The sequence below is a fragment of the Lagopus leucura genome, unplaced genomic scaffold (genome assembly GCF_019238085.1).
Source record: "Lagopus leucura isolate 7727_CA_CO unplaced genomic scaffold, USGS_WTPT01 Super-Scaffold_100047, whole genome shotgun sequence".
Taxonomy (NCBI): Eukaryota; Metazoa; Chordata; class Aves; order Galliformes; family Phasianidae; genus Lagopus; species Lagopus leucura.
In genome coordinates this window covers 2,592,238-2,615,646 of record NW_024962293.1, presented here as the reverse complement: position 1 = coordinate 2,615,646, position 23,409 = coordinate 2,592,238, and the positions used below count along the sequence as shown (strand labels likewise).

Here is a 23,409-nt window from a genome sequence, read left to right as displayed (position 1 = left end):
TCTGAAGTTAGATGTTGTGAACATTATATGGGATTAATGCCTTCTCTCTTCCTTCCCCAGGTAAACAAAGCAAATGGCCTCTTCTGCCTGGCCCATCTAAATTGTCACTTTGATTAATCGAACTCTTCTCCCGCCAAAGTTGGAGTGCACAACTGGTGCAGAGCACAAACTCTCAGGGCTAGACATGTGAAGAGGAGGAAGCAGCATCAGAAAGATAAACCACAAGATAAGGCCTGGAGGATGTGAGATCTGCTGCTTTGTATCTTCAGAGCGCCCAAAAGAAGAAACTTGTATGCAGAATTAGTTTTCAAAAAATAAATATTGCAGACCAAGACCAAATTGTGAAAACTTGCCTGCATTTCTTCCTCCAGCAGGCTCAGTGGCATAATGAGCCACACAAAGGGTTGATTTAACAGGAAATTAGAAAAAATATATAATATATTTTAGAAAAAATAATCAAAATAGATGAATAGCAGTTTATCAAAAGCAGTGTAAAACGCAGCAACACGAGCGGGATGGATGGTCACTCTGTCTGTGAATACCACCACTGTGGTCGGGCTCAGGGACCCAGGATACGTTTGGCTTCTCAGTGTTTAAGTCCAAAAGTTTAAGAGACAGTGCTGGACTCAAGAAGGTTGGCACAGAGGGGTCTGAGTGCTCAAAAGATACCCCAACCAACCTGAGAGTGGTTGGTGTGCTCAATAATGACACCTCAAAAGCATGGCCAAGCCCCAACGCCAGGTCTAAAGGCCACAACAGTGCAGCCCTGTCATCCCCAGTCAAGCACTACATTTCTGCAACGGGGCTGAAAGCAGACACAACTGGTTGAAAAGTCATGTAACCCAATTTCCTTGCAATCGGTTGCCTGAAACTCATATGCATTTGCACAGTGCTAGAAATCTCTTCTGTTTCATTTTGTCTGTGGCTGTAATATCAGAATCTGACTGGAACACAAAGTTAAAATGCACTGAGGGGGAAGAAGGAAAAAAGCCTTGAAGCCAAATAACTTACGACATGAAAGCTTTGGATTTTACTAGCCTTCATGAGTTTCAGATGTCATAAACTGTACAGGTGCAACTATCTCAGTGCTCTGTACCCATATGAACTCTGTTACATTCAAGTGAACAGAGATCCAACAAATACTTCCAGGTTTATAGTAAATCTTCATAAAGAAACTGCCCATATTTCCCCCATATGCAGGCACAGCTGTGCAGAGGCACATCTGCTTGGGAGACTTTAACAGGGATCTTTGATTTCACAGTTTAAGATCCTTAAGCTCGACGGCAAATTATGATAAAACTAGGAATATCAGTTCCTGTCTCCAACAGAAAATATAAATCCCTCTTTGATTAATATTGATTACAGGAAGGAAACAAAACACTTGTATTTACCCATGTGACAAGAAAGTCATTCACTGCAATAAACATCCAGAGGTTAGGAGGTTTGGAAAGGTACATGATACTGCTTGTAAGCAACTGAGAAATGACCGAGCTCTGACTGCATATACAGTTCACACATCCACGGAGCTGCCAGCACACCACGGTGGGTTATGAGCTTGTCAGATTTATAAATTAAAAAGAATCTTGTCTGTTAAGTTATGGCAAACTTGATGGTGATGTGGTGATTGCTATTTATTATCACGCTGTACCCTTAAGTATCCAGTTTACATACACAAGCCCAGCTCAACCAAAGTAAACACATTCATTGATTTAACAATTTATGCCTTGATTTTAAAAGGGGCTGAGCCTGCAGGGTAATGTTTAACATATCTTTGAAGTCAAGCACAAATCAACCCTGTGAAATTACTAGTATTAATCACATGCTTAGAACTGAGCAGAAACATCAGCATTTTCCCGGCCTGGGCTTCCTGTAGCAAGTCATGAGTGCAATGGGAACAGCTGTAGAATGCACCCCAACTTTGCTTATTGAAAACTGTAACTGTGACTGAGCCAGACAGGTGCCATGCAGTTACCAGCAGTATCACACCAATACATCACAACCCTGACTAAAAGCCTGGCTTTCCTTCAGGATACTACCTGAAATGAGCAGGAAATGAGTGAAAAGCCTGATGTGGCCCCAAACAGCTACAGTCCAGCTACTCAGCCATTTCTTTACCGCAGACTTTGTGCAGTGAAGAAGCCCTTCCATGGATCAGCTGCAGGCCAAATTTGGTTACCCTCATCCCTACCAGCCTGGATTTGGTTTGCTGATTTCACCAGCATGAATTCCCTTCTCACAACCACAGGTAGGACCAGAACCAGAGTTTTTAATAGCACTACAAGTAAAATATCAGAGATAGAAAATTTTGTGCCTGGACAGAAATCAGCCCAATTCAGCAGGGAGCTCCTGCTTAAACTCATTCATCCTTTCTCTTTAGAGTTACAAAGCTGATCAACACATCCTTTCTACAGCCACAGCCTTCAAGAGGGCAAACGTTTTCTTCAGCTCATCCCCACTGCTATGTAATTCTGATGCCCTCCTATCTCCTTATCACACCACAATTACATCTGGTACCATTTCCTATTGGTGTCACATATCCAGGACAAAAAGGAGGTAGAAAGTTACTGATAGTTTTGCTCATCATCTATGGTAAGTTATGTATAAAGCAGGCGCTAGACTGAAAATAACGTAATGAGTGCTTGAATCACACACAGGTGAGGTCCTCTGACCTGCATTTCATGGGAACTCGTTCTGCAGGAACCTGGGGCATCAAGGCTCTGAAACGTTCACCCACAGCACTGCAAATCTAACATAGTCTGCTATTGATTTCAAATCTCAGCTTGGTTGGTCTCTGAGCCTGAAAGCCAGGCATGATATCTTTACATCTTGAGCATCTCAAAACACCCTAACCAACAGAGAGCCTGTTTTCAAGGTAAAATGAGCTCAGTTGGAATTTAGGTCATCTAGACATCTTATGACAGAGCTGGATCACAGGAATTCAACATTTAGCCCAGAAAAAAGTACCAAATATTTTTGTTCAGTTTCTGAGTTTTCATAAGCCAGTTCAAACCAACTTCTCAAACTTCCTCACCACCGTCCAACTTCAGACATCTCATGCACATCCACAGTCACACACAGAGCCACAAGCTCCCTGTTTCCGGGTCAGCCCCCGTCACAACTTTCCACTGTAAACCAGCCCATTTTTCCCCATGCATTTCCTCTCCAGTCCTTACCTGGACCACAGGATGGCCTCCAGTCGGGGCCTTCACAGCCCCTCGGCTCCCCTCTGTCTCGTAGTGCGCGCGGTGGTGGGGCTTGGGCTGCACCTCGATGCGCAGCTCGTAGGAGCCAGACTGGCTGGAGAGCGGCCACTCGAGGGGCGGCAGAGACTGGACGGGCAAGCTGGGCACAAGAGACAGGCAAGCTGAAGCTTCCAGCACTTTACTTCTCAAAGCCCTGATACATTTGCCCACCGAAGACCCCACCAGCACTGAAGTTATGCAAACTAATGTGAATTTTTTGCATGGCACAAAACTAGTGAATCACTTCAACAACGTTTCTTCCAAACCCATATCTTTCATCCCTTGCAGTCATAGGAATTGGACTCCCATTAACCTTTGCTGTCCCTAAGCACATAGCTCTGCTTTACAGCAGGATCTGCCCTAAGGATCACAGTACATGGGATAGGGCATTATACCATCGGAGAACCCACAACCACGAGAAGCGTTACATACCTGCAGATAGGTATTGCTGGCATCAGTTGCTTTGTCCAGGACGGAGGAACCAACAGAATCGATTCTGGCGCTGAGTTTCTCCTGTCCTCCTGCTCGCAGGGCCCATGGAAGTCAACAGTCTGAAAGACGTGGCACGGAATGCTGTTTTTGTGGGAAGGCATTGATGAAGGGTCAGGGCTGGTTTTCCAAATTTTGGTGGGAACACCACAGGAAGGATCTGTAGGAAGGCTGTTCATAGCATCCATGGAAAGAGGAGCGCTGGACAACTGCGTGTAAGTAAGCGTAGAGCTGTCTTCCCTCAGGGGGATGCGTGGAGAGGACTGTGGAGAGGGGGTCCTTGACTGTCGTGGAGAGGTGGAAGGCTGCTGAGTGCAAGAGTACCTCCGTTTTGCACCTGGTGATGAAGACCTTGAGTTGGGACGTGGTGATGGTGAATGTTGTCCCAAGCAGGTTTCCTCCGTGATGCTTGTTCGTGGTGACATTATTGGAGAGGTTCTAGGAGAATAATGAGTATGGATGTTTTGAAACTGCGGACAAAGGTCATCACTAGGACCATTATTTGGTGAAACACATGGTGATGTGCAAGGAGATAAATTTGTCTCTGAAATGAAACTTGCAGAAGAGCCGCTACTAGCTGGGCTCAGACACAGTGGTTCTCTGTAGCCCTCAAAGCCAGGGACGGGCAGGGTAACCCTTGGGCTAGTGGTAGCTGAGTTTGACTGATGTTCTACCAAAAGAACATCGGTGTCTCTGCTGCGGAAGGGACCCCCTGAATTAATCAGTTCAGGATATGAAGTAATTTCAATCCTAGGACTCGGAGCAGAGGCCCCTGCGGCGCTCGCAGGGTGTGTAGGTGCTGTCCCTATGCTATCTGGCTGTCCATATCTGCCCATGGGATCTGCAGAAAGGCTAGGAAAAGGCAGGGGGCATGGCTTGAGGCCACAGTCCAGGACATCATGAGCGTATGCAACTCCAGAGGGTGGGCTGTTGGTTTTATGTGGAGTCGGTTCTTCTGGAAAAAGAAGGGTCTCTTTAAGACTATAAATATTATTACAGAAGCTGAGCAATCGCGGATTAAAAATATGCATATTTATATACTGCTTGTGATCAGATATTAGGTAAATATTTGTTTAATTATTTTTAACTGCAATTAATACTTGTGAAAAGTACTGGATTAACAGCCAGGGAAGCTCAAGGGCAGATGAGGCACGGACAGAAGCACTGCCAGCACCTCCACGCTGCCCTGTGGGCTCCCACGACCCGAGCCCTGAGCTAGAGGGGTCACCTGAGGGGGTACACAGCACATCAGCTCTCTGCTGGCCTTCCTATTCATTTGGACAACTATAGCCATCAGCACCAATGGGGGCATGGTGATTCTGGTCAACCTTTATCAGCTATGAGCTGGAGCGAGACTGTCTCATCATGAAACCTCTTCCAAGTAAGCCTACATAAAACCAAAATGTTGAGGAACAGCTTTCAGTGGAGAGAAAAATATTTCTTATGCATCAAATCCCAGTTAAAAAAAAAAAATAAATAAAAAATAAATAAAAAAAAAAGGCTTCATGAAACCAATGCTGAGTTCAAGTTCTTAATTAAAAAGCCACTTGTTTGGGTCCATATCACCCCAATGAGTTTTAGTGACAAGTTTAGCACAGGAAAGCACCGGGTGATCAGAAATCAGTACGTGTGCCACACAAGGAGTGCCTCACTAAAGTATTCAAAAAACAGCTCCAACGTCTCCACCTCCCACCCTGCACAAGGGAGCTTTTCCCATGAGCAGTACATTGCGTGCAGAGCCAGGCCGGACACAACTGCACTTTGTGCAAAAGCAGAGAAGCTGAGAAGCCCATAGTGATGCTTCCACACACAGCAACTGTGATTTAATTTCAGGGGTTTTCTGTTAGTTTTCACTACTGAATTCCTCTGAACACAAAAGCAAAAACCTCCACAGATGGGTTTGTAGTGTATGTAAGGAAAAGTTCAAAGCCACCTTTACTTTTTGATAATGAACCCCATTTTCTCCTCCAAAGTGACAGCATTTCCCAAGTATGGGACTCAGCTCTGGGAGGAACTTTTGGTAAAATTAACTCAGCCTGAAGAGCGTGCAAATGAAGACAGAGCCTCAGCACGGACTGCTGCTGCTTTTTGTGCTGAATGTTTTGCACAACCTGGAGAAAACTCTGTTTAAAGAGCAATTTCACAGGAACTGCTGAGCATAGTGTTTATTGAAAAACACCAACCAGCCAACCAACCCCAGCCACACAAAGAATCTACGTGGGACGGAACCAGAGATGACTGGGAAGCCCAGTTTGCAGAGCTTTTAAGGTTCCCTCTGGCACTTAATCCTGGCCCATCGATCCTGGGGGGTAGGGAAAAAGCAACAAGTAGCTGAACTTGGAGCAGCACACTTCTTTGCACATTATCTCACTCGTGGGAATTCCCGTGTCACTCACATCACCCAGATTCTGTTGCATCATACCCAGATATTGGTGTGGCTCAACCCCCCGTAGGGCTCAGTAGAGCAGCGCACCTCTTGGCTGTCACAAAAACATCACTCCCACTGCTTGCAGAAGAATAATTCAGATTTAAATTGCTGCAATAAAGCAAAATTAGCACCAAACAGAGTGAGGCTTGAAATGAGATTCACACCACCACCAGTACTCGCAGCTTCAGCCAAAGATCAGGGCCGCCCTGCTCCCCGCAGCTCCAGCAGCAGCTGCCCCACACATCCGCTCCTTATCTGTGCCACGGCTGCTGGGCAACACGCAGCAGGGACAGCACTGCAGCTCCTCACAGCTCGTGCCGAGCTCTGAAGCTGGTGTGTTGAGATTGGCACTGGAGGGTGTGAGGAAAGCAGCAAGATACTTGGATGTGCACATGTAATTTTAAGGTCTTGCAAACAACTCCCCCTCTTTCTGTTCATTAAAAATCAGCCTTCAGATGACTTTAGTTTTGCCTTTCACAGAAATACTGTGTCTAAATGAGCAATTTCACCATTCATATTCACCCTCCCAAGGAAGATCCATGCTCCAGATGTCAATAACCCCACTTAAGAACAGCAACAAGCTGCAACACGACCGTGCCTCCACACGGCATTCCTCACAGCACTGCAGTGCTTCGTGGCCACGCAAAGCCAGATTGCTCACACTGCTAGCAGGGAGAGAGCACGGCAGGCACCCTGTGCCAAGCAGACAACACCCACAGCCTTCCCCAGAGCAAAAACATTTCTCTACCCCCCAGCCCTGCCCCACCGTCCAGTTATCGATACAGCAGGCAGCAGCACCGGGATGGGACTGGGCTGCAGACAGTAGCAGGGCTGCATGGGGCTGAGGCTCAGCGCCGGGGCTCCAGTCCCTGCAGGATGAAGGTTTTTTGGGAGAGTCCCAGGCCCTGCGTGCCTTCATTGCTGTGGCGAAGTCACTGTCCCAGGCACTGCTGCCCACGCCTGTGATGCTACAGCGCAACACGCTGACTTCACCGGGAGGGAAAAGGGGCGGCTGGGCAAAGCAGCAAGCGCTGCATTCCAGAAATAGAATTCTGCCACTGAAATCAGTAGTTTTTGTTTGTGTCGCAGCAGGAGCAGGGCTGGCTGCTCTCAGCTCACTGCCAAGGCACAGAGCAGCCTGAGCTGTGGGACCCGTGTGAAAACAGCACAGGGTTTGTTCTTCCAAACAGTGTCAGGGAGAGAGAAAATGGGGTGTAGGGAAAGGTTCCCCTTCTGCTACACCAGTAAGAACGTGCAACAGCCCGGGGATGCAGCAGCGCCTGTGCATCTCCACGAGGTGGGGAGGAAAAGCTGCCCCCAGGAGCAGAGGGCAGCAAACCCCTGCCCAGAGGTGGTAGGCAGCAGGAGGTGAGGGGCCACTGCATCCGCTCCAAGAGGGCTGTTGGGACCAAGAGACCTAAACGTGGTGTTTTTCAAGAACCAAAGTAGCTTTAAAACCATTATATAGAAACTCTGAAGGTGCAGCTTTGCACCCCGGGTTCTGCCATCTCCAAGGATTCGTCCGTTCCTGCATCCCAGCATACACACCAGGCTCCTCCTGCAGACAACTTTTTGACCACAGTTGGACAGATGTCACAGGGAGCGACCCAGCTCCTGTGGCACCTCCACGCCACAAGCGTTATTACAGTGCTTCCCCACCTCCCCTCCCCTGGGCACTTCTCAGCCTTTGCTCTTGCTGCTGAATCACCCATTGATTCACCAACAAAACGTTCTCATTTGAAAGGGAGTTTAAAGAAAGCTTCATATCCAGGCAACACCGCACCTCTTCACACCCCGTCAGCTTCAGCAAACTCCGTCACACTCCGCCTGGACTCCCAAGGCTCAGTAAGTCCCAGCCCTGCTCGGGATGCTCCAAGCCCCGCAGCGCTGCGCCCGCGCTGACACTCCAGAGCTGCCGCTCTGCCCCGCAGTCTTTACGCACAGTTCAAAAGACGATCTTTCCTCCTCTCACAATAGCAAAAGGAAGCAGGGCTCTGCACGTCCCATGCAATTCCTGAACAGCACACCAGATGCTGCAGACACACGACTGCTACCAGCAGCTCAACTACCCAGCACGTGGCCCCACAGTCTCCCCAGGTGCTCTCATCAGATGCAATTAAGAAGGAGAGTTAAAACACGGGTGGAAAAGATCAAGGGACTGAAGTTCCAAAGGATTTCACCTTTTCACACGCAGTGAAGGGACCTGCTGGCCCCGAGGCATTTCTGCGTCCCTGGGTGCGTGGATTCGGGGTGGCAGTGGCCCACTCTGCTACTTTTTTAAAACAAGGCAGCAGCCTCAAAGCCATTCTGTCAGCCAAATTCGACTTTCCCAATTAGCACTAAACCAAGGATTAACAGATCATCAGAGCAACTGCTCCATTCATCAGAGCAACTGCATTCCACGATGGGTTTACACAAATCATCACCTAACAAAAGCCGAGGATAGCAGCTGTGTGCGGGAGGGGGAGCTCAGGGGAGAAGCACAGCTTTGTCGTCATCCATTTGCAGCAGGGCATCTCCTGTGATTTAAATGGAGTTACTTATTTCTAAGAGAGTCCAACAGTTTTCAAACTGCATATTGTCACTGCAAAGGGCCAGTGCCAAGCTCGTGGCGGTTTTCAAAGCTGAGCATTTTGCTATTTACACTGACTGCTTGGAAGCTTGAAGTGAAAGTCGGTTTCCTGAGTGAAATCTGGTATTCTCTGCTACATGTGCATATTTGTTTCCTTACTGTAGGGCTGCTGCAGAACACTGCGTCCTGTGTTACTGAGCCAGGTGCAGCACCGAGCTGCAAGCCCTTCTTCTCCTTCTGGTAGTTTTGTACTGGGGAGGAAAGGAAGGACTATCCAGGTTGTGATAGCTATGAGAGGTGGCAATATCCCTGGTCTGTCTACGCACAAACATTTAGAAGAACACTAACATTTACCAACATTCCCTGCTTCCCCTCCATACAGGTTATGCACACAGCCGCTTCCTCTAAGTAGATCCTTACTGCAACATGTAACAGCAGTGCTGCTGGGCTACAGGCAGGGCTCCGTACTGAGAGGAAAACTTCCAGCTGCTGCCCTCGCCTGTTGTCGTGGAACCTGATTATAAGGTGGGTTTTGTTTGCATTTTAAATTTCAAAACACCACTCAAAGGATCACTCCACAGTAACCTCAGGTGTAACAAATGACACCCTAGTTTAACTCTCATCCTGTGCATCATCCCATCCACAGTGAGCACAGACCAAAAATACAAGAACTGACCCAGAGCGGCAGTCTGGCTTTTCACTTCTGTGCCTCTCATAGTGGAGAGACAGCATGGGAGTGCTGCACAACAACATGAAAAAGGTCCATCAGAACATACTCATGTGGGAACCCCACATGCAGGAGCAAGCTCAAGCTCTCCTCAGCTCTGCTATGCCTCTCGCAGGGAGCTGGAACCTGCCTGCATGCTCTGAGGAACACACTCAGCACCTCCCGAGATTGAAATAAGATAAACTTTGGGATGCCACCAGCAGTACCTCCATGTGTCTCTTGGAAGGAAGCGAATCTAACAGGTTCTCTGACAGGACAGAAAGCATCTTCCTTGTCCAAGTGAAACCACAAGTCCCTGGCAGCCACCAGAGCCGCCCCACAGTTCCAGCACCATGTCCAGCCCTGTCCCCAGCCCTGTCCCCATCCTGCCTGCCTGGGAGTGCAGCAGATGTCTAAACCACATCTGGCAAGGATGGGAAAAGGCGCATGGAAAATGGCACTGGGTACAAGGCTCCTGCTTATGGAAACAGCTGGCTTAATAAGGAATATCTAATATTAATAATATTGACCATAGGGTTTTTATTGACTCTTTTTCCCCTGTTGCTTTTATAGCAGTCCCTGTTCCTGTTGTCTCAGGCACACATAAGCACTCCTGAACGCCAGCAGCTTTCAGTAAGAATATTTCAGGCATTCCCATGACAACAAGTTGTGATACAGATCCTACTTTTAAAACACAAGCTTAAGCAAATACTATCAAATCACAGCCCTTGAAACATTCACCAGAAATGCCTTTTTCTCCCAGCCCGCTCCTAGAGCCTCGCGATTGCTGTTGTCCCTTTAAAAAAAAAGATGACTTTGAGCGTGTTTGCAGAGATTTGTTATTGCAGGAGCTGCGAGGTGGGTGGAGCTGCCCAGACTCGGAGGAAACCGGGGCCGCTCAGACGGGCTCTGAATGCAGACTGCAGCACTGAGATCCTCAGACACTCCTATGGTTTTGGTCCCATTTTGAATCCTCCACAGAAAGGACTTGTTTTCCCAACTGCAGTTCAGATGAGGCCAGAATCTCACATGAACAACGAGCATCATTTACCACCAGCATGTGGACAAAGCCCTTCCCCAAAATTTGAACATTTTCTGTTCTCGTGTAAACACACTTTAATCTTTTGTACATGAAAGGTCACGGATGTACACTGGATTGCTTACAGACTTTGCCTGGTGCTTTTCAAAGCGAGAGAGAATGCTCTCCAGATTACAATGCTGGTATATATGGTTGTGATTTTTTTTTTTTTTTTAATGCTAATGATTTCCATCTTTGGAACAAACAAAATTACTATTAATTATGGTTTCCAGTCATTCAGGCGGGGAGAAAGCAGGCTCGAGAAGGAAGTTACTTCTACTCTAAGCATACACTGCTCCGCATTTATGCGGTTGAGAAGATTAAAACTTTCTACCCCCCACCTACGCACTATTATGTGCTGTGGAACTTCCCACTTCATGCCCCACAGCAGGAATCTGTACTGACAGAAGAAAAAAAAGTCGTGAAAAAAAAAGAAAAAAACGACCAAAACCAGTATCTGAAGTTTTCACTGAAATTGAATGTATTTCCATTAAAATCTCCAACCTCTTCCCATTGTGGATTTCTTTCAGTATGGTTTGATCTACATCAAACCTCGAAACAACACTCAGCTTTGTACATCTGCTGCAATCACCCACCCTTCCCAGCTGCCATGCTGGCACAATCTGTGTGTGTGAACAGGTGAGCAAAGAGCACCTCCATAAGGACTCTCCATTTCACTAGGGACAGCCCAGCCAGGCCTAATGGTCTCCTTCCACAAACGCCCTCACGAAACACCTCAGCTCTGCAGAGCCACAACCAACATATCTTACAAACGACCTCCTGGCAATCCATCCCCCGCGTCCTGCCTCTTTCGGCTTCATCTGCTTCTCACAGAGACCTGTATTTCATGGGATAGGAAGCACTGCTTTTTAGCACCATTTAGACAGCCAGGGAACACATCACAATGCTGGTCGTACCACAGACCTGCATCAGCTCGGGGAAGCAGAACAGACCGACTTTTCTTGTTTTTAAGCTGAAGTGCACGGCGTTTGAACCCGGAGCAGGAGCTGACTGCCCCCCCAGGCCGCCGTGCTCCTGCTCTGCGCCAGCTCCCAGCACACCCGCCAGCACGATGACGACGCTCACAAGGAGACCAACCGAGCCGAGCGCTTCTGCTTCGTCTCTCACCGCTGGGCTCAAGTTCCCACGTGCACCACTTTTGTAACTAATCAGAAATCCATCCCCCAGCTGCTCGGTCACCCAGCAGGGCTCGGGGCAGCCACCGCCCGCCGGTGCCAACCGGGCACCGCGCCGCGCTCCGGGCTCCCGTCCAGGGCTGAACCCGCGGGGGGACGGCAGCGCCTCGGGGACTTTCGAGCGGCCGCAGGCAGCGCCCGGCTCCGGCAGCGGGGCCCCGTCGGGGCGAGGCGGCTCCTCACCAACCTTCGATCGGCTTCAGGTAGTCGTAGTCGAAGAGGATAGAGAAATCAAATTCCTCCTGCGGGCTGCCGTCCCGAGCAGGGCCGGGGTCGGGGCAGTGCCCGGGGGTCCCGTCCTGCGGGTCGGGCTCCGCAGACTGCGCAGCGGCGCTCATCGTGGCCACCCCCGGCGGGCAGCGGCGGGGCGGGAGGCTCGTCCGGAGCTGGCCTGCTGCGACAGGAGCCCGAAGGGCGATGGGAACCTGAGGTATCCTTTCAAGTGCAAGTGGAGAGCAGTCAGGGAAAAAAAAAAAAAAAAAGAAAAAAAAAAAAAAAAAGAGGGGGGGAGAAAAAAGGGGCAAAAAAGAACCGAAATAATAACGTCTTCCAGGGGTCGCTGAGGCCGGCTCCGCTGCCCCGACGGCGGTCGCACGCGAGGGGGATCGGGAGCCGAGCGGTGGCAGCTTCCTGCTCCCGTGCAGCCACCTGCCGCCCGGAGCCGCCCCCGGGGAGGAGGAGCCCTGCCCGGCCCGCACCGGCCCCGGGGAAAGGGTGGCTGCTGCGGGAGCATGCTGGAGGAGCTGGGGAAGTGAAACGAGAAAGGGAAGCGCAGGGCTGTGGGGGATGCCGATAGCCTCGCACAGTGCGGGGGGTGGCGGTGGTGTGGGGAACCTCGGGAAGTCTCATTGAGCTCCCACGGGGTGAGCCGCCCTCCGCGCTCTTACCCCACGCTGAGCACGGCTTCGTGTCGTGCATGCAGCCTCTCCCATCCCAGCATCAGGCCATGCTGGTGGAGCCTGCAGCAGCTCCAGGAGCCCAGGTGCTGCCCTTGCCTTGTCCAGGTGCATTGCATCCCATGCCTCGTGCTCCCTGATCCCTGTGCAAGCACCAGCAGGCAGTTTCTGGACACACCTGCACTCACAGGGACTCCTGCCTCTCTTGACTGGGACACCCATAGAAACACGAAGCTCTGCATAAGGCCTCTGTTCTTTCCCCACCCTGCTCACAAACAGCATTTCTCCAACTAGGTCCCGTCACATTCCCCACTGACCACACTGCCCCTCGGCCACCTCCACCACACTGCCTCCATTCATCTGCACCTTCTGCAGGCACTGCCCCGCATGCTGGCCCTGCCTGCCAGCAGCCTGCTGCCCTCCAACCTCTCCTGCCACTAGCAGTGACTTCACCTGGAGATCCTAAATTTGTGTGTTGACAGCATCTGTGGTCAGACGACTTCGTTCCCTCGCTTTCCTGTCCATACAGTTCCCTTTACTGGTGTGCACACTGCTGTCATTGGATCTGTGGGTTTGAAAAATGCTCTCAGTCTGTGGGCAGAGTGGAGTGGCAAAGGCAGTGGGACCAAGATCATTAAAAAAGTGTATTAGCGTTCATTTCAACCTGTTTGCATTTGCTAAGCCTGTTAGCAGGTCAACATCAATTGCATTACAAATCTGACCCCAAGCTGTTGGCTAAGCTCACTGAAAGCCTCTTGCATAGCACACATCAACCGGGATCTCAGCACAGAATCACAGAATGCATCAATAGCACATAGGCTTGTAACCTGTCCCCTTTATCAGTAATATGGCAGCCAAAGAATGACCTCCTCATCACACTGTTTTTCTCCATCCTTTGCCAATTCACAGCACCGGAACTGGACTTTCCCTACTATTTAAAATCAGTTCCTCTGCTGAGCTTCTGCAGAGCGCTCAGCAAGCGCCATGGCAGCAGCTCCGGGATGCGTTAGGGGCACCTATTGGTGAGTGCAAACACTGCACGACGCTCCCTGCTGTGGAGGGAAGTAAGGGCAACTGCAAGGGCACTGCTGTGGGAAATCAGGCCTTACTGACATTAATTCTTTACTTGAATGTGGTTAGGGGTAGGGGAAGCAACCTTGCAGAGGGGCAGGTGATCCCGCAGACCTGCCACGCTGAGGTTTATTCTGAGACCTCTCCAGGAGGAGATGGTCAGCTGGAAATAGCAGGAATCCTACTGCTGTATTCTGTCTACACGCGTACAACTGGAGCGTGATTTAAATAGAGAGAAGCCCTTATTCCGTATTCGCAGCCACCAGATTAACGAGGGATGTCACTGCAATCAGGGCCACATTTAACTGAGCAGAGACTCAAAGAGCGATGGTTTTTGCTTTTCTCATGAATGTGTGATACACCCAGTCCTACAACGGCACGCTCGCATCACGCTGTCTGAACTCCCCCCAGCAGCCAGGAGCAACAAGGAGCGGGGTTTCCGCATGCTCAGCGTGCAGCTGTGTGCACACACGTGTACGTGTGCAAGCAGCGTGCAAAGCCCGGGGCTGCGTGCATCTCCTGCGCCGTGTGCGGCTGCTCCCGCCCGCATGGCTCCCTGCCTGCCGCGGGTCTGCCGGCGCTCCGCTGAAAAGGATCCAGTGTCTCTCTGCGGTTCAGCTGGAGACCACAGTTAAAGTCTACCTCATCTGCTGCGGCGATTCCTAATGCTACGCGAGGCCCTCGAGCTCTGGAGTTCCTTACTGTCTGCTTTGGCCAGAAGCGGGCTGCGCTGCCGCCGGGTGCAGCCAGGGAAGCCTGCGCAGCCGGTGATTAGCGGTCGTGGCTACTGGGACCCAGAGCTGGGCCCCCCCAGAAGGCTGCAGCTGGGCTGAGCTCCTGCCCTCAGGAACGTGCACAGGGAGCGGCCCTGCAGGGAGCGTGGGCTGCCGCGTCTGAGGGCTCCGCTCGGTCCCCAGTGTTTAAATTTGGAGAACAAAATATATTAAATTGGCATATTTATTTATCTGCTCTGAAATGATGCTTACCATTTGCTGGAGCGCTAAGCTTTTATCATTGGCTGTTCTATGTGAAATTTGTAAGAAAAACCAAATATACTTGCTGATCTTGGCTTAGCTCTAAAGGGAGCTGTCAGCCTTCCAGCTCACAACACATGGAGCACGAGTGGATAACATCATTTATATTAGCCACAAAAAGAAAAGACACAAACGATAACATTGGCCTTTCAAATTAAGATATGGATGACTGGCAGAGAGCATGGGGAAATGACCCCCTCTTCTGCTCAGTCTTTATCCAATCCTTCATCCTGTGTTTCCTAGCTCGTCTGCAACCCATTAAGAATGTAAAGTTTCGAAGTTATCCTTAGCTACTCCTAGAATTAGTAATACTCCACAAATGGAAAATGTACCTTTTGCTTTCCAAGAGGACCATGTCATGCGAAACAGCTTCACTGCTAATTCATCGAATCATAAATTCTGACACTGGCGAGGAATTAGGGTGACAAGACAGCAATGAGAGAAGTGTTGGAGAAATGCAGGGATTAGCTCAGTTTGTAGGAGTCGGCTCTTCTGCCCAGCAGACAACCTGACAGATGTCAGGGAGCTGCAGCCACCAGGCACAGCGCTGCGTGGCTTCCCCTGCTCCCTCTGCGTGCACACAGGGCACATGAGGACATTGGTCATATGGGAATAACAGCTCCCACAGGCTTCCAGGGCGCAGAGGTGTGAGTTATAATGCTGCACCCTGTGGGCTGTGCTGGAACTTACCCTTGTGTTATTTTGAGCAGAAGTGGTCTAAATCCACAAAGTGCAGATCTGGCCTAAGTAGAAATACACAAAACCAGCCATCAGTGGGTGCAAGCAGCTGCAGCACACAGATTGAGTGACAGCCGCAGTTTTTGGAGACCTCTGAGGACTGAGTTTAACTTAAACCCCAAACACATTCTTAGGCCAACAGTTAGGAAAAGATGTTTGAGCTGTTACAGCTACATGACTTCCAAATACTACCCAGTGCACCATTAATAATTTGCAGTGAAGAAAAGGCAGGAAAACTACAAGGCTGAAGCAGTCTGCGGGCTCTTCCGCTCAATATGTGCACTCAGAAAAGGCATCCAGCCACTCCAAATCAAAGGAAAAACCCAAACAATGTGACAAATGCTTCCTAATACTTGTTTTCCATTAAGACTGGAGAGAAAGGCTAGAATGCGGCATGCAAAGACCAGAAATACTACTTGCTTTCCCTAACTCCGTCTTTTCCACATGACAAACACTTCCTCCTCACAAAGCTCCTCCATCTTTGCTCCCTCCAGTTCTCCCACAAGCAGTGCAGCCCCCAGCCCCCACCAGGGCTCCCAGTGCCCACACCGGAGCTCTGGGACTCAGCACCAGCTCCTGGTTTTCTATAACTCTGCTCTCATGAGCCAGAAAGGTGTTTCAAGGAGTTAAGCAAAATCTGTCCTTGGCAGCAGTAACAAAAATTGCAGCCACGTATACTTGCAGCAGCCTCCGCACAGAGCATAACTGGAAATACATTGTGTTGCCATTTCAGGGAACTGGAGAATGGAAGGACTCCTTTTCCACATAGTTGGATGAGAGCTTGCCCTTGGCAGCACTCTGCTTTCATAAACTTCAGAAGTATGTGAATGCTGGACTACCTGGGTACTTGGGGACGAGAAATCCAAAAACAAAGCTAAGAATACTTTTTAGTGTAATACAAACTACGATTTAAAAAGCGCTTAGCGTAACTCTCAGGGTTTAAATCTGCTGCAGATCTGATACGTCGCTTCCAAGTTTCAGTTTCTCCTTACAGTGTCCCATTGTATTCCCTGCACCGTAACGCGGGGCGTCGGATGATGTTCCGAGCTGAGAAAAGATACAGACTCTTCTCAGAACTGCACTGACTGCTAACTGTCGGTAGGACCACCCGACGTGTAGCCACATCTGTAAAACTGCAGCATGCTCCTATTAAACAGTTCTAAAGAAAAAGAGGTAGGGCAGGGTTTGTTAAAAATGCTGCACTTCAGCAGCTGAAACTCAGAGAAAATACAAATCTGTGCTGTCTTAAAAACCAAAGAGTCCTGACGGTCCATGTGGCAAGCATCAGAAATTTAGCAGGCAACCAGGACTCACACGTGGACTTTATCCAAGCGCTTTCAAATGAGCTCAGACTGCAGTGGATGAGCTGCTCAGCCTGAGGTGTGGGGAGTGCTGGGAGAGAAGAAGGAACAGGAGGCGGTGGAGGGGGGAAATATTCCGGCACTTCCTGTGAGGGACGCACTTGCACACACTACCATTCAATTTTGGGGTCAGGTTGAGTCAGAGAGATTACCCCCCAATTTCAGGCTTAAAGCGGTTTGGCAAGAAAGGACAATGGAAAAATTGCTCATATCTCCACGTTCCCATTAAGTTCTGTAGTCTGCTGTGCAAACCAAAGGAATGCGCGTATCATAGTTTAAAAAAATAGATTAAGCCAGTAGTGGAAAAGAAGCTCTAGGATATTATTATCCTTGGCTGTTTCCAAAAAATGAATGATGAAACATTTCAGTTAGAATATCTATTGGAATGTTATAAAAGAGTGCTCCAATTATGTCAGTGTCCCATCTGTGAATGCGATTTCTGCCCTGTAAGAGAGACTCGGAGGTGATTCACTGGCTGTGAGCTGCTGTAACCGTCTCGCCATGCGTGCTGGCCCGCAGGAAGGGGCTGCCTCGAGAGGCAGAGCAGCAGGAATGTGGGAAAACGGGATGACAGAGGGACTCAGTCACCTGATGAAAACCTCTGCTGTGTCCGTGTCCTGCTGACATTTGCAGAAGCTCAAGGGAGCACAGCCAGAGCAGCACCATCCTTTTGCAAACAGCCACGTACAGACTTCGTTCCCCACTCTGAGCCAGCTCTAATTGTAAAATGGGGCTAGAGCCCAGAATTATTAACGCTTTCTTACACACCCTACATTAATGAAAATCCTGCACTGTTTTGTGGGTGCAGGAATCCTCCCAGACCCAGAGCAAGATCCTGAAAGTGCCACGTGCTATTTATTCCCAGCAGTTTCAAGCAGCTGTATCCTTAAGGATGGGTTGGGAACAGAAATGACACAACGGTGAGTTGCTGTCAGAATCCACTCCCACCGCCGCTGTGCCACTGACAGGAGCAGGAACTTTGCCTAAGGAGAAACAGGCACCCGGGCCCAGGAGTGCAATCCCAGAGCACCTCCGGGCTCTGCCGTGTGACTGCGCTGCTGCAGCGGCTGCTGCGCTCTCAGATATTTGATCTGGAAAACAAGTCGGTGCTTTTTGCTTCGGTTTGTGACTGCAGGGCATTGCAGTACTGCTGGGGAAAGTGGGGATGCACGATAATAGAAGAAATTCGGCAGCTGCTGTCAGAGTGCCGCCTGGTAGGTGGCTACCCTATAGGTGAGAGCGTGACGTTGCTTAGGAGAAAAAGGATCCCATCTTTCACCTTCCTTCTTTCTCTGCAGCAAAATAAGTTCTCCGGGTTGTTGTGAGAGTGACTAAGAGTGGCTGAGGTGCTCGGGAGAGAGGAGTCGTGGCCAGAGAAAACCGAGGACCCAGGAGACAAAGCGATGGCCTGATCCTAAGGCGGTGCAAAGCCCGTCAGCGCCTCTCCATTGGCTCTACCGAGTTCTCGGATGAGCCCTTTTGGGTGCGTGTGTTAATGAGTGTATTTTGGCAGGTGCCTGGGGAGCTTGCTAAGGCAGGGAAAAAAAAGAAATAGCCGCCACGACGAGCCTTGCCAGCACAGCCCCATGGAAGCGGCCGCGTCCCTCACGCGCATCCCCGACCCCGCACGGGGCGGCCGCGGGGCTCAGCGGGCACAGCCGGCGGCGGGGAGCGGAGCGGGACGGAATCGAAAATGGAACGAGTCCGCAGAAAAGCGCTTCCATCCTCCACCTCCTGCCCCCTAGCGCAGCTCCGCTATCAAAAATAGCGACTCACCTGCGCACCCCTCCCCGCCCGGGCCTCGGGGTGAGGTGCCGAGCGGGCAGGGGGCTGCAGGGCCGGGGAAGCAGCCAGCGCCCCGCGTTCCGTCCGAGAGCGGGGCTGCGGGGCCTTTCCCAGCGCGGAGCATCCTCCGCCCGGCTCCGCTCGGAGCTCCGGGCACAGCTGCTCCCGCGGTCGCGCTTCCTGAGAGCCGCAGCCCCCGCAGGGCCGCCCCGCGTTCCTCCCCGCGTCCCCACGCACGGCCGCTCCCGGCGCCGCGCCCTCCCCCGGGGCCCGCAGCCGCCCTCGCCGCTCCGAGGGAAGCCGGAGCGTGCTGCGGTGCCCCCGGCCTCCGCCCCGCCGGGAGAGGGGGGATCTCGGCGGCGGAAGCGGGCCGGCGGCTCGGGGACCGAGCGGACCCCGGCGCCGGCGCTGACAGCGGCGCAGACTCCTCCTATCGCCGTGCTTAACTCTTCCCTCCACCGGCACCGAGACGCCGCGGCGAGGGCGGGGGAGCGGAGCGCGTCCCCCCGTGAATCTCCGGAGCCCTCGGGCAGACTCGCCCCGATCGGGGCCGCCCCCGGGGAGCTCCGAGCCCGCGGCCCCCCGCGCCCCCCGCCCGCGGCGCGGCCCGGAGCCGCCCGTCCGAGCTCAGCGCCGCCCCCGCCGACGGCGGACCCGGGGAAGCCGCCTGCGGAGCCCTGAGATCCAGCCCCGGGCAGGGGGCGGAAGGGTTAAGCGGCCCGGAGGTTTGACAGCGAGCCTCCTCGGGTGATGGCTTGGAAGAGGAGAGCCTCTCTGGCTGAGGTTTAAAGGAGGTTTCTCCAGACAGCTTTGTATCGCCTTCAAACCGAACCCAAACCCCGTCCGGTCCCTTCCTGCCACGACACCCCACTGCCCACCCGGCCGCGCTGCCAGTGGCAGAACGGAGCGCCGGGGCCGCGGGGTGAGCAGCACAGCGCTGGGAAGGGGAAAGACACAGAGACACACAGCACACACAGCACCCCAGTGAGACCCTACCTTGATCCATAGACCTCATGATGTGGTGGTAACGAAGCAGCCTGCAGGCAGTTTCTCTCTGCATCGGGAATTTAAATTAAAAAAAAAAAAAAAAAAAAAAAATCAGTTGAAAAAAGAAGAGGAAAAAAGTCTTCTTTAAACCATGTTCGACCGGTGCTGCCCAGACAGAGGGAACCCCTCCTGCTTGCCTCCTCTGTAAGCGTTTGGAGGTGCTAAGAGGGATCCGAACTGGGCTGAGCTTGTTCCTGAAGTGAAGTCAGTTCTCTGCTCTGAGATGAGGGTTACTAGAGAGGGAAAGGCCACTTCCTTCCCTGCTCTGAGTGTTTATAGTCTTTGAATGCTGTAAAATAACGGGATTCCCTCACTGTTTCCTCCTGTTTATCCCAGTGCCATGGAAACCCTTGGATCGCCTCCATCTCCCAAACCGAGGGCTTTCCTGCAAACTTCACACTCAGGAATCCATGACGTCTCCCAGCTCCGAGCCAAGGCAGCTCTGCGGCTTTCTCAGTCTGCAGCACAAGCACTTAATTGTTGAGCAGAAAGCTAGAGAGCGAGAAAGAAAGAAATATGGATGATGTTAAAAATCCCAGTGTGTGCTTTTTAAACAAAACTCGCAGGCACTGCAAAGCCTTTCAAAGCAACGGGGCTTCTGTGCAGAAGTTTTCCTTCTTCCCAGCAGAGACGAGCTCAGGCTGCTGCTGCTTTTACCTTTGAATAAATCATTGAGAGAACTCGAGTCCCAAGCTCATATTTACGACTTTTAAATTTGCTAGCACCCTATTAATACCCATCAAGTCTTTCTTCATGCAGAAGACGAAAAGAAAAAAGAAATAAGGGTTAATTTGTTTGGTGGCGTTTCACAGAACTCTCTGCTTCTATTTTTGGATCCATTTAGAAGAGAGAGGAGCAACCCCACAGCTTTCCATTGATACACGTGGAGCTCAGCAAGAAAGAAATAGCCAAGGAAGCCTCTGAAACCAAGACAACGCGGGTGTGTTTACACGTACTATGTATAAACAGGAAAATAAAGCAAAAGAAAACAGGAAAATAAAGTCAAAGATGTTGCGAGCCATGTGCTGCCTACAACAGATAGTTTTCACTGCCACGTTAATGAGCATCTGCCTCTTCGTTCTGTGCTGGTGCAGTGCCTGCATGCGCCTGGGCTCGCGGGTGTTTCTCCCCAGAAGCGATCCCGAGCTCCAGGAAGGACAGCAGCGCTCAGCCCCACCGCGCCGTGCTGCGAGCCGGGGTGGCTGCCGGGGTCAGCTGGAGCCCTGGGCAGCAGCGGGGAGTGAGTCACTGCAGCGGGACTTGGCCGGCGCAGCGCAGAGGGCTGCCTGGCACCCGCGCGCCGTTTCCATTTTTCACTCTCTGAGTCCCAAAATCGACTCGAAGGAGGTATCACAATCAAACTTTCTGCTTCTCTAGTTTGTTGTCTTGCAGGCTAGCAACTGCAGGCAGGCCAGGGAAACTCAGCGCACCTCACTTTCCTAGCCTTTGTCATTTTTGGATGTGCAGGGGCGGAAATACTTTCCCCAGCTCCGCACCCTGTAAATGCAGTGTGCTGCCACTGAACCCGGAGGGTGCTGGGGAGCACCGTCCCTCCGTACAGTCACCCCACGGGGCCGAGCATCCCTCCTGCATGCACACCTGAGGGCTCCCAGGGAAACCTTTCCTCTTCCCCCTGCAGAGGATGAGCCCATCGCCCCACTGCTCTCTGAGCACCAATGTTGTTTGGAGTCTCCCCTTTGGGCTGCAACCTGGAAGGTTTCCCTTCGCAGCCCACCCTGCACAGCAAAGGCACTGTTGAGCACAGGGTGCAGGATGCAGTGCTGGAGGAAGGAGCAGCCAGTAGAGCAGCACCACAAGGCTGCCATCACACCTACGGGATTTGCCCTTTCTCAGCCCTGTGCATCCCTGGCATGGTGTGTGATGATGCACCACCAGAGTGGTGGGTGTGGGTGCACCCCAGGCCCCACACAGCTCCCCCCAGGATGGAGCTGGTCATGCTGCACCCAGCAACACTGCTCTTTTTCAGACCCCACAGGTTTCAACCCCAAAGCCATCTTAGCACACTCTCCAAGCCAGTTGCAGACCAGATCCCCCATTTGCACCATTTGAAGCAAAGTCAGAGTTGCTCATTTTCTATTTCCAAATATTAAGGGGTGTCTGACAGTACTGCCCTGCTTGGACAGGAGCACAGCATCACTAGTTCTGCATCATACCCCTCCCTGCAGCATTGCCTGCTCACCCCAGCGCCTCTCACTGGGGTCACATCGGCAGCTGTGTAGGAGCTGGAGGGGCTTCAGGCAGAGCACAGCTCTGCAGCAGAGGCAGGGGGGGCACAGGTTCCTGCAGCAGAGCAGGGGAGCAGGAGGTGGGGGGACAGCCTGGGGGGGCCCTGCCAAAGGGTATCCCAGAGCGAGCGGAGAATGGGCGACCCCAATGGAAAGCTTCACCTCATCCCACGCTGAGCTATAATCGGGGGAGCAGTCACGGCTCAGCAGTTATGGCACACAGGTTGGCTTCCCTAGTCTGGACCGTTTAAAAATACAATGTCTTTCTTTTAATAGCTCGGTTTGATCGGCTCCCGCTAGTTCACATGACAGGGTTTTCCTAAAATATCTTCTTCCACCAAGTTTTTTCCAACTTAAAAATGCTGAATCCTGCTACCCAAATTAAACTCAGCTCGAAGCGAAAAAAAAAAAATAAATAAAGAACGAAGTGAAAGAGGGCTGGCGGCTGCCTCCGGACTGCTAGCATTCCCCAAACCAGCATATGACACAACTGTAAGATTTCCAAGTCTTTTGGAGAGTTCAGCGAGAGAATCCTGTCCTCCACTGGCTGCAGCTTCCCCGCTGAGTTAAACTTTCCTGACGGAACCTTTCTCCATCTGGCTCCGCTCGCAGCGCGTTGCGAGCGGCCGCGGAGGAGAAGGGGGATATAGTTCAAGTCTTATATAACTGTGCAGGCTGGATGCGGGGGCAGAGACTTTCCCTAGAAACGAGAAATTTTTATATATATATAGTTATTTTTAGCTTCCTTTTCAAAGGAAGGCCAAATACCTCCGACTTTCCTTTGCTTTCTTATTTTGGTATCACTAAGGGATTTTATTTTTGGAGGTAAGGAACTATTAATAGCTAATATTTATAACTATTTATTCCCTCTTTAGGAGAATACTTCCTCTTCCTTTCAGGGGCATATTCCGGACCACATCCCTACCCCCCAGCGGCAGCCCCACCGCATGCACGGCACCCCGGGATTCGCAACCAGGACCTTCAGCTTCGGGGATGGAGCGGGGGGGGACACACATCTCCCAGCCTTGGTCCATGGGCCAGTTTGGAAACTGCTGCAGCCCCTTTGGGCTGGGCACACAGCCGAGGAGCTGAGCAAGGAGCTCCCTGCCTGGCATGGAGAGCTGCAGTGCTGGGCAGAGCCGGCAGCCAGCTGGGGAGCGGCGTGCTGGGTGCCAGGCCAGCCACCCCCCATCCCCAGCATCACTCCCTGATGGGAGCCACGCGGCCTGCCTGGCTCTGTGCCATTAATCAGCAATAAAAACCAAATTGCTTGTTTAAATAAAAAAATTCAGATGCTCTCCAGAAGATAAGACATCAAGGCTTCCTGAGGATGTGCTCACGGGCCATCAGGGCAGCTGCCGGAGAGTTTATCACAATAGACTTCACAGAGACATCTCTGTTTTCCACTTGCAAAGGTATTTCAGGCTCACAACAACAGCACTTTGGACAAAAGCTGATCGGCCTTCCAAGGTAAATACAGTCCTCCCCATCACGTACAGGACACACCGGCGACGTGCTGT

General features: G+C 51.3%; 1 protein-coding gene across 3 annotated transcripts in view; it reads right to left on the bottom strand.

Moving 5' to 3' along the window:
- The window catches only part of NFATC2 (nuclear factor of activated T cells 2), a 93,834-nt gene that overhangs the window by 63,986 nt on the left and 6,439 nt on the right, over positions 1-23,409 (bottom strand). The window contains exons 3-5 of one of the 3 annotated variants that reach the window (XM_042884958.1): positions 19,593-20,135; positions 3,675-4,169; positions 3,174-3,342 (exon numbers count right to left, since the gene is read on the bottom strand). In XM_042884958.1, coding sequence (XP_042740892.1) covers positions 3,174-3,342; positions 3,675-4,156 — 651 coding nt within the window. In that variant the 5' untranslated portion in view covers positions 4,157-4,169; positions 19,593-20,135. Of the gene's footprint in view, positions 1-3,173; positions 3,343-3,674; positions 4,687-11,898; positions 12,050-19,592; positions 20,136-23,409 lie in introns of those variants that run through there. The other 2 variants (XM_042884955.1, XM_042884956.1) reach the window with 2 other exon arrangements.